The sequence below is a fragment of the Alexandromys fortis genome, unplaced genomic scaffold (assembly GCF_014885135.2).
Source record: "Alexandromys fortis isolate MF-2015 unplaced genomic scaffold, M_Fortis_MF-2015_v1.1 scaffold_30, whole genome shotgun sequence".
Taxonomy (NCBI): Eukaryota; Metazoa; Chordata; class Mammalia; order Rodentia; family Cricetidae; genus Alexandromys; species Alexandromys fortis.
The window spans coordinates 7859519-7875564 of NW_026067922.1; the positions used below are offsets into that span (position 1 = coordinate 7859519).

The 16046-nt window shown below is 41.1% G+C and overlaps 1 protein-coding gene across 1 annotated transcript in view; it reads right to left on the reverse strand.

Moving 5' to 3' along the window:
• The window catches only part of Ddx1 (DEAD-box helicase 1), a 27983-nt gene extending 15570 nt beyond the window's left edge, over nt 1-12413 (reverse strand). The window contains exons 1-12 of the mRNA XM_050141890.1: nt 12312-12413; nt 9667-9718; nt 9325-9388; nt 8582-8611; nt 7495-7591; nt 5988-6035; nt 4149-4232; nt 3858-3941; nt 3277-3353; nt 2437-2509; nt 1153-1229; nt 929-1043 (exon numbers count right to left, since the gene is read on the reverse strand). Of these exons, the coding sequence (XP_049997847.1) occupies nt 929-1043; nt 1153-1229; nt 2437-2509; nt 3277-3353; nt 3858-3941; nt 4149-4232; nt 5988-6035; nt 7495-7591; nt 8582-8611; nt 9325-9388; nt 9667-9718; nt 12312-12327 (817 nt within the window). The 5' untranslated portion in view covers nt 12328-12413. The remainder of the gene's footprint in view (nt 1-928; nt 1044-1152; nt 1230-2436; nt 2510-3276; nt 3354-3857; nt 3942-4148; nt 4233-5987; nt 6036-7494; nt 7592-8581; nt 8612-9324; nt 9389-9666; nt 9719-12311) is intronic.
• Nucleotides 12414-16046: the final 3633 nt, after the last annotated feature.

Sequence of the window (16046 nt, forward strand, 5' to 3'; positions counted from 1 at the left end):
AAGTCTAGTTGGGCTGAGTACAACTGATTGAGGCTGTTATCTTGTGACAAGGCAGGAAATGTACTTTAAGTGAACTATACCAGGCAATCATACAGAAAATGATGCAAGCTTTCAAGTCAAAACTGCTTGGATCTGAATTCAGTTCTAGCACTTATCTGATCTGAGACTTTGGGCAAATGATTTCAAATCCTTATGTAAAGGCTACCTCAGAGGGCTGTGTAAAGATCACAGTCTGTGTAAAGCCCTCAGCAGGCTGCTATGGCACTTCACAAGCACAGGAGCCAAGCACACCACTGCCATCAAGACTGAGATAGCTTAAATGCCTTAACAGACACAAAACAGTTAGCTCATCAATTGTGTTTTGAAACTCAAGTTTACTAATCTGTTAATCAAAGGGTTTGATTAAACCAGAGCAGCAGACAAATGAGACTAAGAGAAGCCCTTTGATGTGGGAGTGTCATATATCAATCTGCTGATTTCACTGGTTAAGTAATAAAGAAACTGCTTGGCCCTCATAGGTTAAAACATAGGTGGGTGGAGTAAACAGAACAGAATGCTGGGAGGAAGAGGAAGTGAGCTCATACTCGACAGCTCTGCTCTCTGGAGCAGAGGACATGCTCCCCTCTCCTGGGCACACGCGATGAAGCTCCGACCCAGGATGGACGTAGGCTAGAATCTTCCTGGTAAGCGCACCTTGGGGTGCTACACACATTATTAGAAATGGGCTAGTCCAGGTGCGAGAGTTAGCCAAGAAGAGGCTAGATATAATGGGCCAAGCAGTGTTTAAAAGAATACAGTTTGTGTGTTGTTATTTCGGGGCATAAGCTAGCCAAGCGACCAGGAGCTGGGGCGGCAGGAACACAGCCCGCAGCTCCTACAACAGCCCTTCCCATTCGGGTTCTCTAAAACACTCCAGTGCAGTAAGTACCTGTGTGCTGCGACTTGACAATATAACTATCGGGGGCCTTGGAAATAGCAACAAAACCATCTTTTGGTGGAAACTTAAATTCTTCTTCACCAAAGTTAAATTTCAATTCAGCATTCTGGCAGTGAATAAAAGGGAAAAAAAAAAGGGTTTAACATAATGGCAAACTGCCCAGTAAAATATAATAAAAATCAAACAGTTTAGATCACAGCAAAACTTCTAAATACCTTCAAAACACAGGCGGGGAAGAGCGCTTGATTTTTTATATGTGCTGGTATTTCAAATGCTAGACCAAGGTCTTTTCCTTTAAAACAAGCAAACAAAACCAGAGAAATTAAAATGAAAAAGAATTTCCACAAAAACACTAAAATCTACCAACCTGCCTCTTTCTCATTCTCTCTGGAACCCATGGATAAAGGTGGGCTGCCCTGAGCCAACCTGCTCAGCGTCTGACTTCACTAACTGTCCCTCTTCCTGTCTACATGTCTAATTACTCCCTATCTCCAAGACCTCTGCCTCTAGAGACTTCATAGCTCACATACTCCACATTAGGCACAAAATCCTCCCTTGATCCACAGTGCCTTCCATTTCACTTGTATTTTTCTTCTCACTTATGAAGTAAAAATCCCTGATTTCCTTTTTTAGGACATCCTTCCTTCTGCTCATCCCACTGTCTACATGTCTGACTCATGATCACCTACCACCTTTCCCTACCAAATTAGCTACCAAGTACCAAATCCTGAGGCAAACTCACTCCTGTCTCTCTTGACAATACCTTCAGCAGTACTGGGCACAAACCAACTTCTCCCTTGAGTAGCCGGAGCCCATGCACCCCTTCTCTCCTCTTCTCTGCTAGATTCTCCTCAGTTAGCCAGCTTTTAGCCACAGGAAAGCAGGCCTTGGATCTTTACTATCATTCTGTCCAGTTCCCACCTCCTCATCTGTTTTCGACACGGCTGGCCCATTCTGCTGAGAACCCCGGGGTTTCTCACTTACTCTATATCACTGAGCTATCACTTCAGCCCCTTACACCTGTACCTCCTCACTGTTGCTAAGGCAGTATGGACACTTACACCTAGAACCTTCCTTTGCCCTTCCCTCTGCCTGAAATGCTCTTCAGTTCTCTGCACAAACCCTCCCCGCTCCCTGACTTCCTTTTAAATGTCTTCTCATCAGCAGAGCCTTCTCTGAGCGCCCTCTGGAAAAGCAAATATCCCCACACAGCAACTGACTCCCTTGCCTTGTTCTTCCTCTCCTTCCCACTCACTACCACCTAATGTTTTATTTGTAAATAATGGCTGTCTGCCTCTCCTCATCAGAGTGAAAGCACCACAGAGCTACCCTTCATTTGTTCCACCTTCTGCTGCGGTTTCATCACTTTCCTGTGCACATGGCACACAGCAAACACTCAACAGAACAAATACCCACTGAAATGAAAGGTAGGTGAATAGGGTAGAGGATTTAAGAACAGAGTAAGAGAAGTCAGAAACAAGAATCATAAATATTCTTACCATTCTTAGAGAACTTCACATGCCCTTTATCAATATCTAAGTAGCACCCAATGGTATCATGCATAGTGAATTCCTGAAAACCCAGAAAGTGAAACGTCATGAACAGAAAGCTCTGAAATGAGGTTAACAAAGCACAGGCAGCAGCAGCAAAAGCAATGGTGGTGTCTCTAAAGACTTTCTCTAAATGAAATGAGGGTATCTAAACGACTATCACAGGTGGGGATGGAGACTCACTCCTGTAATGCCAGTATTGGAAAGGCTGAGGCAGAAGGATCACCAGGCTCCTAGGTTACAGAGTAAGATTTTGTCTTAAAAAACAAAAAAAAAAAAAAAAAAACACTAAAAACTTGTCAGAGCATACATCATATCTAATAGTAGATATATCTGACATACTTCTCAGAATTAACATGATATTAAAGATTACTGCCATGGACTTAGACTCAGAAAACTATATTTAAAGTCTTCATAATCAAAACTAAAAATTGAGATGTAAGCGGACATTTCCTGTACTGACTGCCCGCTCCCCTATAGATATATTGATTTTTTCAAGACAGGGTTTCTTTGTGTAACAGCCGTGGCTGTTCTGAAACTCGCTCTGTAGATCAGGCTGGCCTTGAAATCACAGAGATCCATCTGTCTCTGCTTCCTGAGTGCTCAGGTTAAAGGCATGCACTACCACCACCTGGCTCCCAATAAAAATTTAAGCCCTATCTACTTATTTAGTCTTAAATATATAAATTTCTTTCTCAAGTCCAAACCTGAACTATGTCAATCATGCCTTAAGTGATCAAGAATGTAAGACTTACAAATGCTGTTTCAATAAACAGCATCAAAGCTTACCTCTCCGTAATTATCAAACTGTTTATTATGAGATTTCTTTCCTGTTCCACCGAAGCCAAATCCAAACTTGTCAGTACCTAGATTTTAAAAGGAGTTTACTAGAGGTCTGAGCTCACCAGAAGAATTAAAAGCCCTGTGAAAGAAGTGATTTTGTCCTTGCAGTCTGAGAGTTCAGACAAGTGTCCCTGGGTTTCGGAGCCCTGCATCATCTGGGGCATTTTCAGCCAATGCAGAATATGCAACAGACACAAGTGACACCGCCTCACTACTGGCTATGGTCACTAAACGAACTCACAATAATCTGAAGTGTCTCTGCAGTATGCTCATTCTAGCCTGATCTTCATTCATTTTTTGTCTCTCTTATTCCGTATTGTCAGAACAAGGAATGGGGTGCAAACAGGAAGCAAGCAGTAACTTATTTCAAGTCTTTTCTGGAACTGAGTGAAGTACAGATAAATATTTTTTGTGTTCACAAAATTAAAAGTTCTAATGCAATGAAGCCCATTAGTCTGTCTCCCAAAAAAAATAAGATGTTAAAAATGTATAAATATAAGATGCTCAGTTATTACAGAAACACTTACCTAGGTCTAAGGAGGCCTGCATGGTAGACCACCCAACTCTGCACAGGCCTTGGTCATGACAGGATACCTCATAGTAGTGTTTCCCTGTAATGGTAAAATCCCATGAGATTAACACAAACTGTATACATATGACCCATTTACCAATCGCTTCTGAGTTACATCTGTATGTGACAGAAGAACTGTGGGTCTTTCTGTACCATGAAGATTGTCAGATCTCTGCTTTAAAGTGCCCATGGAGAATTCACACACTGACAGTTCAACCTTAAGAAGTCATGAAGGCTGGTGTAATACCTTTCAGCAGTCCTCTGGTCGCTCTGCACCCATGCCACTCCTTCACTTCTCTGCTCTGACAACACAGGCCATCTGACCCAATAGCTAGATGTGGGGAAACACAGAGATGTACATAAGTACAGACCACACAAACCGTTCTTCATGACATAAAATAACTACTCAGTCTCATCAATAAGAGCTTTACTTCTAAGAGTATTCCAGACTTTACATTCCTAGATGACAGCAGTGCTTCCCCTTTATCCCTGCATCTCCTGGGCTTCTATACTGTCACTGTTAGGACAAGAATTCACCTGAGTCCAGGAAGATGAGCATAACTCCTAGAGTATTCTGCCTGAATAACAGCCTCAAGGCCAACATGCGTGTTCGTCCTTCTTCAGTGGTGGGAGAACAAGACTGCTAAGGAATAACACGGGACTATTGGTCACAATTGTATGCTCTGACTATTTAGTAAGAAGCATACAAATGACCAGAGTGTGTTACTGGGTAGTACTGAGGACTCTAAGAAATGAGGTTTTACATTACACACTAGAATAGACAGATGCTATTAAATATTTAGTTTTTGTCTATACTGGAAAAAAAAAACCTATCTTTTGCCACATTCATGTTTTTCCAAGTCATGTTCAGTACCTGGTAAAGAACAATCTTGTAAAATACCACTTTTTTCATTTTTCAATTACCTAATTTTTCAAAAATTTTTAAGTTCTTATTCATGTGATGATATTAGAAATCTATGTAAAAGGGTCTCTAGTGAGCTGCCTGTAATTCCAGCACTTGGGAGATAGAGAGAAAAAAAAAAAATCAAGAGTTCAAGAAGGAAATCAAGAGGAGAAAGGTAGATGGATGTTGTAATAGGAGCGGCGGGGCTGCGTCCCCAGCACCCTGGCCACCTGGCTAGCTTATGCCCTGAAATAACAACACACAAACTGTATTCTTTTAAACACTGCCTGGCCCATTAGTTTCAGCCTCTTAACCCATTTCTAATAATCTATGTAGCGCTGCGAGGTGCGCTTACCAGGAAAGATTCAGCATGTCTGACCTGGTGGCTGGCTGCATCTCCGTCTGCCTCAGAGAGCAGAGCTATAGCGTCTGCCCTGGAGAGGGAAGCATAGCGTCTCTGAGCTCACTTCCTCTTCCTCCCAGCATTCTGTTCTGTTTACTCCACCCACCTATGTTCTAACCTATCAGGGCAAGCAGTTTCTTTATTTAATTAACCAATGACCTTCCTCCATCAGATGGATGCTTGTAATTAAAGTACAACGTCTATACAAATGGAATCCCAATAAATCCTAATAGTTTACACAATTAATGTGTCAATTAAAATAATAAAATAAACACAAACATTCCTTTATAATTTCTAAGTCTTCTACTTGGATTAGAAAAGCTTCTCTTCTACTAAATGATACATGCTAAATTGTACATGCACATATACGTCTACACACATTTTTGTGTGTATGCACAAACACATATATATAATTTAAAGCTCAAGTACATGTGAAATCTATTTCTAGTTAAGATACATAGAAGCCAGTTTTTGGTTGTTTCAGATGAAACATCAATGTCGCCAGTGTCTTTTACCATATAAATCTCCCTTTCCCCACGGAAACACAATACTACAATACTACATTTTTTGTGTACATTACACTGTCATTTACACTAGGATTTATTTCCATCATATTCTACTGTCTATTTCTAGTTCAGCACTATACTATTTACATTTAGTGACTATATTCTAATCTCTGGAAATTAAATCATGCACAATACTTTTTCATAATTTTTTGGTATTTTCATTTTTTTTAAGTTTCTGAATTATCAATGAGTAGGCAGAATTTATCCACTTACCAAAAGCAGATCCTCTGTCATATGGGTTCATCTGCCATTTGTTGAGCACTAAGCAAATTAATATAAGAAAAGTAAGTCAAACCATATGCTACAGAGCTCTACGAAAACAGAAGATAGTTTGTATTTTATACACCAATGCCTTTGATTCAACATGGTTTTGTACATCATTTGTAATGTTCACATATATATGCAGCTGCTTTTATTAAAGACAAACTAGCCCTGAAAATCAAAAAGTATCGATGAAAACCACTGGCCCACTCGGGACTGCAAGACATGGGTGTCTCCCCTTGTTTCAGTGCACTCTGGGTACAGGACACTGATCTCTGTCACTGATAAAGTGAAACTTAACTATCTAAGCAACTCAACCTTGAACATAGAGGAAATAAACGATCTTATCAGCCAGTCCTTTATTTTAATTCAATATGAAATTCTCAAGTCATACTTTTATTTCTCTTCCTGTTTTTATACAATTGGTATGTTTCCTTTTCTAAAATCTTGTCGGCCCATGAATAATAAAAAATTACAGTAATTAAGGAGACTTTACATGCATTTTAGCCCATTTTCCTGTTCATGGTAGAAATCCTTTCTGGATCAGGTCATCCTAACCACTAGCAAGTCCTAAAGGTAAGAGATCCTACACATTATCTGTAAACCTTTCTGGGCCTTGTTCCCTAGAGCAACCATTATCTTTCCACATTTCTCTAGTCATCGGCTGTCATCATCTCCCTTATCCTTCATGCTTATAAATGTAGGTTTGTGTTTCCTCATCAGAGATGATTTTTAGACCCACCCTACTTGTGTCTGGCCACCTCAGAAACATTCCTGTCTAGCATCATCTCTCATAAATGATGGCATATGGCTGTTAAAAGTTCTGAAACTATTTTAATATAGGCCAACATTACAATGAATGTGTAATCACATTCATTTTTATCTCTCACAATTCATTCATTCATTCATCCTTTATATATCAAAAATAAAAGTTGCTATGCCAAGTTCATTCAAACTTGCTATTTTTCATAATTCTGTTTTGTATCATAAAACAAGTTACTTCAAAATATATAATACATTTGTTAAAACATAACAGAAGCAGAGATGAAGAATAAAATTTAGGAACCCTGGAAGGAAAAAGATCGTTACTTAAAGATAAGGAAATAAAGGTGAGATTATTCATAATAGGATCAACACCCAGTAAGAGGATCAGCCTCCATGTAAGGAAAACAAATACCACTTTGCACAATATTCATCCTTACTCGTAGACATACACAGTTATATATGATTAAGAAAAACACAAAAACAACTAAAGGTAAATCCCAAATGCCAGTGTGTTCTCAAAAGACACACCATTTGTATTTTAGAATGGACGATTTGCTAATTAGGTCATAAATGTCACTTTTTATCCTTGTTTCTAGGACACAACACTGCAATGCTGTGTTGCATACCCCAAACCAAACCAGCAAGCAAGAGAATGACTAATTTTCAAAAAAGAAAGTATCAATGTAATAGTTACCCGAAGCACCAGTTTTAATAGTAGTTTTCCCTTTCTTTCCTTCCTGTTGGTCTTTCAGGGTCTCATACACTATCTGGATAACTGGAATACTAAAGGCCTGTCAGAGAAACAGTTTCTGTTAGCAGTCAGCTACTGAGGAGAGTAGTCAATATAATGGCCAAGGCATGCATACATGCATACATGCACATTAGAAATTATCCAGAGAACTGCTATTTCATTTACCCAAACCTAAATGCCAATTAGATAATCAAGAGTTGACAGACAGAAGTCAGCTGATGCCCTGGAACATACACTGAGGAACTTCAGAATGAACATAAAGCAAAGCAGGAAGATGTCTACTCAGAGCGCTTCTCTAGGAAAACAGACATACTTTCTGGATGCAATCTTTTTAAGAGCACTGAAATTCTGAAATGCCTGTAAATATACAGAATTTGTGTCTCTTTCTGTAAGATCGCTTTAAATGACATCCTTAAATCCATACTTTACAAAGCTTTATAACTTGTCAACAAGAGAAACAGTACTCCAAATGGCTAGTTTTACATCAGCTGAAATGAGCTACAGTCATTGAGGGGAGGGAATCTCGGCTCAGACACTGCCTCCATAGATCAGAGTAGGCAGACCCGTGGGGCATTTTCTTAATTATGAGATGGGAGGGTCCAGACCATTATGGGTGGTGCCACCCTTGGGCTGGTGGTCCTAGGTGCTAAAAAAAAAAAAAAAAAAGCAGCCTGAGCAAGCCAAGGGGAGCAAGTCAGTAAGCAATACTCTGTGACCTCTGCTTCAGCTCCTGCCTCCAGGATTCTGCCAGGTTTGAGTTCCTGTACTGGCTTCCATCAATGGACTGGGATTTAGGATATGTAAGCCAAATAAACCCTTTCCTCCCCAAGTTGTTTTTGGTCATGGTATTTCATCACAGTGATAGTAACTATAATTAAGTCGATGACAAACTATCATTTTTTATATATTGGAAGGTGATGTTTGAATTAAAAATTTCAAAATATAAGCTGTTCAAATACACAAATATATACTGTTCAAACATACTTTTAAATTCAGGTTTTAATTAAATGTAAATAAATGTATTACTTACACCAGTCTTTCCACTTCCTGTTTCTGCTGCCTGAATAAGTGGGGGAAATTGTAGTTTAAATTGTGAATTAAAAGAGATTAAACTTAGCATAATACCATGTAGAAACCTTGTAATACTTGACTAGCCAACTTCATTTCTACTGCGTCAAGATTACTCTGTCTCAGTCAATTTTGATTCCTGTCAATCAGGTCACCTCTCCCAATTCATTAAGAATCTGCCCTTTTCTTTCCTTTCCTATTACTACCACCCAACGGAGGCCCATGTCATTTTAACCAAATTATTAGAGTATACTAAGAGTATCTAACCACACAGATCTATACTACAATCTGCTATACAACTGATATTCACAAAACCATAATTCTAACCTACACCTACCTGGCAGCTTTCCATACTCCCCACTGCCAGCAAATGCGCAAATTATTTAACTTGAAAAAGAATCCAATCTGATTAAATGTATATTTCCTATTGTTATCGCAAGTGATACCACCATTCCAGCTATATATTTTATGCTCCCACCCACCATTACCTTCAATAAAAACTGAAAAGTCACTCCAAGCCTATCCCTACCACTTTTATAGAATACGCTGACCACAGTATACGTGTTAAAAATGCCGGTTAGTGAATAAAAATAATTTGGTAAAACAATTCCAGACTCAAGCTTCTGAGATATCTTAAACAGGGTCACACAGCTCCAGAACATGTGTGCCCCGTACCACCAACCACCTTATTAGATGTAAACCTACCATAAGTACATCTCCTCCTCCTAGGATCAATGGGATAGATTCAGCCTGGATATCAGTTGGTAGACTAAAAGAATCACATTTGAAGAACTGTAGTTAGTTAAGAATAGAGAATTATCCAGGCTAATTAAGTCATGCTAAATCAACCTAAAAGAAACTGTGTACATGGCAATCCAACCATTTTTTTCCAGCTAGAATTAAAAGTTCAAAGGAGACATTTATGACGTAAAGAATCACCATGAACTAAATTTCACTTACTCAGCTAGATAAAAATACATTTGACAAAAATTACTGTTCACATTAGGAGACTTCTGACACAAACACATTTAAGTTTTATATACTTACAGCCAATCCATTTCTTCCACAGCTTGTGCAATCTCAGGCATAACACCCATCTCTGAAAACAAAAAGTCATTTTAATAATCCTATTAATAAGCCATCTTTTCTTAAAGATGATTTATAGAACTGGGGAAAGGCTTTGAAGTTTGGCTCTTATATTGGTCCTTTGTATGGTATTGCTGAGTATTGAGTTTTGGAGACAGATTTGAGTTCAATCCAAGGTCTCATTTACTAGAACAGGACCTTGAGAAAGAAGTCTGTTTTCTCTGCAGAAAATGGGACTTGTCGTACCTGCTTTTGTCGGGATATAGGAAAATGTTCCTGTAATACTGCTGACATGGTGCCATTAGCACGTGGTAGCTCGTAGTGAAGGAGTGAAAAATCTGGCAGGCTCCTAGCCCTGCACCTCTAGTTTCACCAGGTGAGCTAAGAAAAACAAACAGCCCACCTTCCATGGCAGCCATTCTGTTCATCAGGTACTGTGTGCCTAAGACTAGACGAGGCTTTTTAATGTCCTTACTATAGATTTGACAAGTTTAAGATAACGATCACACTATTTACTGAGTTAACTATTATATTATGAAGCATATTCATGGACGAAAACTTCACACTGTACCTTTTAACTACATACAAATACTATATTTCAATTAAAAAAAAAACTTTAAAAGTTTAAGTAAATCAAAAACTCCCAAATACAGGAGTAACTTTTGGTCACGTGCTTCAGAATCTCACTCTACTCAAGCTTGACCCTGGGGTCCTTCTTAAGTGTATACAGCCTCTCAGCACCCAATACACTGCACAGCACAGGAGTGTGAGGTGTTTCCACAGTCAAGACACTGCTTCAAGGAGGAATTCCTTTTTCTAAGTTTGAGAAGTGTTTGTATTTTTAACATAAAAAACAAATTCTGATTAACTGATGGTGGGGAGGACAGGAAGCCTGAACAAGGGCATTGTCAGGTGAAGACCTGCTTTGTCAATTGTCTGTTTAATACTTCTGCATTGAGGCCAGCCATAAATGGATAAAGTGGGCAGTTCCTGAGTGTTCTGTCATTTTATCCTTCCTCAAGTGAAATCAATTATAGTAGGTAGATTACTTAACCTTCCCTTCCAAAGATAAACTAATGAAGCCCAAAAGATGACCAACTAGACTGGTCTAATAAACTATGCCTAAAGTCTATTCCTATTCTGACCCCTAGAATGCAAACTACTGGGAAAAATGGGGGAGCAATGGGCCAGGCTCAGGGGCTTAAGGCACTTGCCACCAAGTCTGAAGACTCAAGTTCAAGTCCCTGCTCCCACACGGTAGAGGATCAACTCCAGAAAGTTGACCTGACCTCCACTGGGGAACGTCCATGTTAAACCCCTACCACAAAAATATAAATTAAAAAGAAAGTGATAGCCTTAAATATGTTACACATGGAAAACTGCAAGCTCGAGCTGCTTACAGGACTGATACAAGCAGCAACCATGGATTGCTTTTAGCAAATTTTAGACATTTTCCCCCAGATCCTAGTCATGTGCTGGGCATATTTTCTACAGAAACCTTATCTTTAAAAAAGTGCAACAGTTAATCTTTTAAGGGAAACAGGTACGTGTTCAAATTCTTTCATTTTACTTTTGTCTGAAATTTGAGCATTTCTCCCAAAGATGTGTGCCTATAAAACAACAACCCACAACTTCCTGGCAGATTTTAGGTCTAAAATTGTGTTAAAGTGAGAGGATTCCTCTTGGAAGACGTGACTTTAACAGAAATGAAATGTTTCCCCTGTGGCCTGAGATTTGGGATTCCTGATATTCTTACAGAAGAAAATGGAAAAAGCAAATGATAGTAAAATGCCATTTAAATAGGTTAACAACATGAAAAGATAGCATGCCAAACTCATTGCTATACATAAGCATACACACACACATGTACATACACACACATATATAGATCATATTTAGTATATTCAAGGCTGGTTGGAACTTTGCAAAACTGTGGGTGCATAAAGAAAGGTTGATTGAGAAAGTGAGAAACATCAACTGGAGAGTTCAATACCCCATCCCAAATCCTATTTGCTATCACAAAGCAAGTAACTAATTCTAAAAAGTTTTAGTTAGTATGTTCATGAGGGGGAAAAAAATTGCTTTAGCTTTGACAGTGAACGTTAACCCTCAGTGTGCTGTTTAGCAAATGACGATTAGACTTATTCTTGATAGTTTTACTCGTGGAAAGGCTTGTATGTAGAGAGGGGACCACCCAACAGGACATTCATCCTTTTCTCTCAAAATATCCCTTCCCCACGCTACTTGCTTCTTGGCCTGGCCAGGACCAGATGTGTCGCGGGGCAGAAAAATGTTCTCGGTCACTGCCACGTCAAAGAGGCAGGAGGCCGGGCTCCGCGAGCGCAGACACCACGGTCGGGATTTGGCAGGTGGCGGCAAGGCCCACGGCAGAATGGGGGAAGAAAAAGCGGCTTGGCGAAGATTCCCGGGCAGCGCCCGCGGGAAAAAGCCCGGCCTGCACCGGCCGCCCCTGCCCGACAGCGCGGGTGCCCGGAGGACGACAACCCTCCGGTCCCCCGCCACCCCACCGCCGCAACAGTAGTCCCCACCGACTCCCCGTGGACCGAGACGAGCCGCTCGCAACCCCTCAGCTTCCCACCACGCACCGGAGAAGGCCGCCATCTTCGCTCACTCCTCCGCCGCTCGCTCGGTCGTTCCTTCCCTCCCTCACTGCAGACACGCCGACCTGCGAGGGCGCGCGCTTCCGGTCCGCGCCCTATGGTTTTCCCTCTCTGGGCGAGGACGCAGACCCAGGACAAAGGTTCCGAGAAAGAAAAGACCCGCCGGTCTGCTCATCCAGGGCTGATGGACTTTGGTTTCCCCAATAACCATGTCTGGTTATTATCAGCCACCTTTAGAGTTACGATTGTACCTAGAGGAAGTCGTGTGCTATTGAGATCATCCTTCCTCGATAAAGAAGCCACGATCCTCAAACAAGGAGCTAGGATACCCTGACAGCAAAACTGTGCACTCTGACCTCAATTTCACAAGGATGACAAGGCCAAACGGTTTGGGAATGACTTGGGAAAACACTGAATTCATTGCCCATTTAACCAGGACTTGCGAATGTTGTCACCTATAGGACCTATTAAGTATTTTTATTGAAAAACTAGTGGTGTAGTTTCGTTTACTTACTTCAATCGTGTTTAATGTAGTATTGATAATTTTAGGCTTGACTTCCAAGCTATTTTAAGTTCCCTTTCTTTTCAGAGTGATGGGTCAGTAAAGGAATGATGGCTCCTTCCCATACTATGTGTGTTAGAATCTTTAAATATTCATCCATGATTCTGGAAAAGTTAATAGTTTATGTAATGCCACAGAACTACTGTTAATTTGTATCATGGGATCTATCTCTGGAGACCATTTTGTGCTTTCTGACCCAGAAATCGGGGAGATACATGAAACCTTTAGTCAACGTAGGACTAGAAGCACAGATTTGAGAGCTGGACATCCTGGGTCTGAATTCTAGCCTTACCACTGGCTAGCTTTGTAATCTTAAAAAATCATACAACATCTCGGAGTTCCATTTTATTCATCTGTAAAATAGAGATGAATGCTAACATGAATGGCTATATCATGGTAGATAGCTTGATAGATAAAGTTCAGAGCAGAGAGAGAATAGTGGACTGAACATGAATGGCCAGCAGACTCAACTGGGCCATGAGAGGAGAAAGGCATGGAGATCAAGAGAAGAAGAAGAGAGAGAGGGGCAGAAGAGGGGAACAAGAGAGAGCCGAGGGGACCAAGGGAACCAAGAGAACCAAGAAGACCAAGAAGGCAAAAGAGGACAAGATAATCAAGAGAGGGAGAAGAACCAAGAGAGTGCGTGGCTGAAATGGCAGGTGTTACAGGAATCTGAAGCTAGGGGGAAAAAAGCCCCTGGGATGGAGAGGTTTAGGGTAGGGGACAGGAGTGAGAAGAGGAGGGAGGAGTCACAGGTACTGAGTGAGCCCACAGACTATCATGTCCTTTGTTATATGATAATAGGCACACACTTAGCCATTTGTCCTGGGTGTCTTTTGAACCTGACCCAAAGCTCTTAGAAGAGTAAATAACACATGATAATAATGAATGTGGTGTTCTAATTATCACAAATAAGCGGAACAGAATTCACCTGAATCTCCAAAGGCAATGGAGAATCTATTCAGGCCTGTAGCTTCACACTCCCAGAGGCCACCACTCACATAATTTGTAATCATTATATACTTTGTGGAAATGATACTCCTAAGAATTATGTAATGCAACTTTTGTGAGCATACACCAAATATGACCATGGACCAAAGAGAAGTACCAGGTCGCATATTGGGCCACATGCCAAAGTAGAATCTGAAGCTTGGTATTTGTGCCTTTAGCTAGCACTCACCCTAAAACCATGGAAGTATTAAGAGATGAGGTGATATGGATGAGAAACGTCTCCACCAGTGTGTGTCTTGGAAAATGTGGTCCCGGCTGGTGGCACTGCTTGAGAGATGTTTGTGTGCTACAACGTTGTCAGAGGACAGGCTTTTGAAACTAAAAACCTCATACCGCTTGCAGTTTCCCCTCTGTTTTGTGCTTGCAGTTCAAGATGTTAGCTCTTGACTTCCTGTTCCTGCCGTAATGCCTGCCACCTGCTGCTGTGCCTCCACCCCTCTATCACGGACTCTTAGCTATCTGGAATGACAAGCCAAATATACTCTCTCTTCCTTACATTGTATTTGGTCATGGTGTTTTATCACAGCCATGGACCAGAGGCAAGTGAAGTATTTTTCTTAAAAGGAGCTGTTGATGTCCTGTTGTGTTTTCTCTTTCAAAAAAAAAAGCATTTCCCAGGGTTCCATTCAGAGAACCTTTAATCTCAGGAGTTTGAGTCTTAGAGATGGACAGAAGAGAAGAGAAGGCTTTGGAAGAACACAGTGCATTTTACATAACTGTGGAAGAAACATGACTTTTCCCAGTAAAGGCCAATTGAACACATAAGAAATGAACTTCAAAGGAAAGGCATTTAAAATGAATGGCGCACAGAGGCTGAGTAGTTCATCAGATAAACTCTCGAGGACCCAGACTGTTTCCACACCATCCAGTGGGTGGAGGGACATCACCCGCAAAGAGTCACGCCCTCGGGACTGCAGTAGGAGAAGGGCCAAGATATGCCCTTTGAGGGAAAGAATAAGCCTTTGTTACCAAAGCTGTTATAGTCGGAGCTTGGGTTTTGACATCCCTCACAAGTTAGAATCAGCCACTAGTCCTCTACAAGTCAAGCAATCACACAAGTGACAGTGAAAAGAAGAAAAAAGATATCTGTTCAATATGGACACATTGGGAGGAACAACAAAGTAGTCTGGAGATGTTCCCTTCACAGCCATCCTTGGCATCCTGCCATGAAGTATGGGTTTAAATAGAAGGCACAAACTGTATAGAACTAGGCAAGTCTTGTCAAGGTGTGGTCCTGCCCATCATCACTGTCTCAGCTCCAGTCTTTGGTAGCCTGACGGGCCTTCAGGACTGATTGAAATCTGTTGCCGGGATACAAGTTCTTCCTCTGCAGGCACCAGGGCTTCGTCATTTCTCTCCTTTTCCCAGCGTGAGATTCCAGGGGAGATTGCAAGTTCTCGGGGTGCTTCATTTCACTGGTCTTATTTCCAAAGACAGGGAAACCTGTGTCTCTTCAGAGTGATTTTATTCTATGTGCCTTATGCATGACTGAATCAGGGCTTTGCTAAGAGGAATTTAGATTCTATCTTTACTTATGTGTTAGAAACAGGACTGTGGTGGTTTGAATGAAAATGGCCCCATGGCTCAGGGGGTGGGGGTGGGATCTTTGGGGTTTCAGAGACTCAACCCAGGCCAAATGGCTCACTGTCTTTTCCTGCTGCCTACAGATCCAGATGTAGAACTCTCAACCACCCCTCCAACACTATGCCTACCTTTATACAACCTCTTCCTACCATGACTATTATGAACTAAACCTCTGAACTGTAAACCAACCCCAGTTCAATGTTTCCCTTTATGAGAGGTGCCGTGGTTATGATCTCTCTTCACAGCCATAAAACCCTAAGCCAGAGACTTAATCTGAGAGTGGAGAACAGAGGAGAACAAATGCCCTGTCCCCTGCACTGCAGGCTTGGAATAGGCCAAGCTAGGAGCAGAAAAGCTATGCCTTGTTAATCACTCTTAACCACTGTACCAGACTTCACAGTGTTAGGTCCTAAAGAAACTCAGGACAGTTAGCTGAGGTGACTGTTAACATCCCAAAGCAGACATTGGCAGCCAGGTTTACCCAGCATCCACATACTTGTTACAGAATCCTGGCTTCTCTCAGAACTTCTCACCTCAACCCCCTACCTTTTCATTCCCTGAGC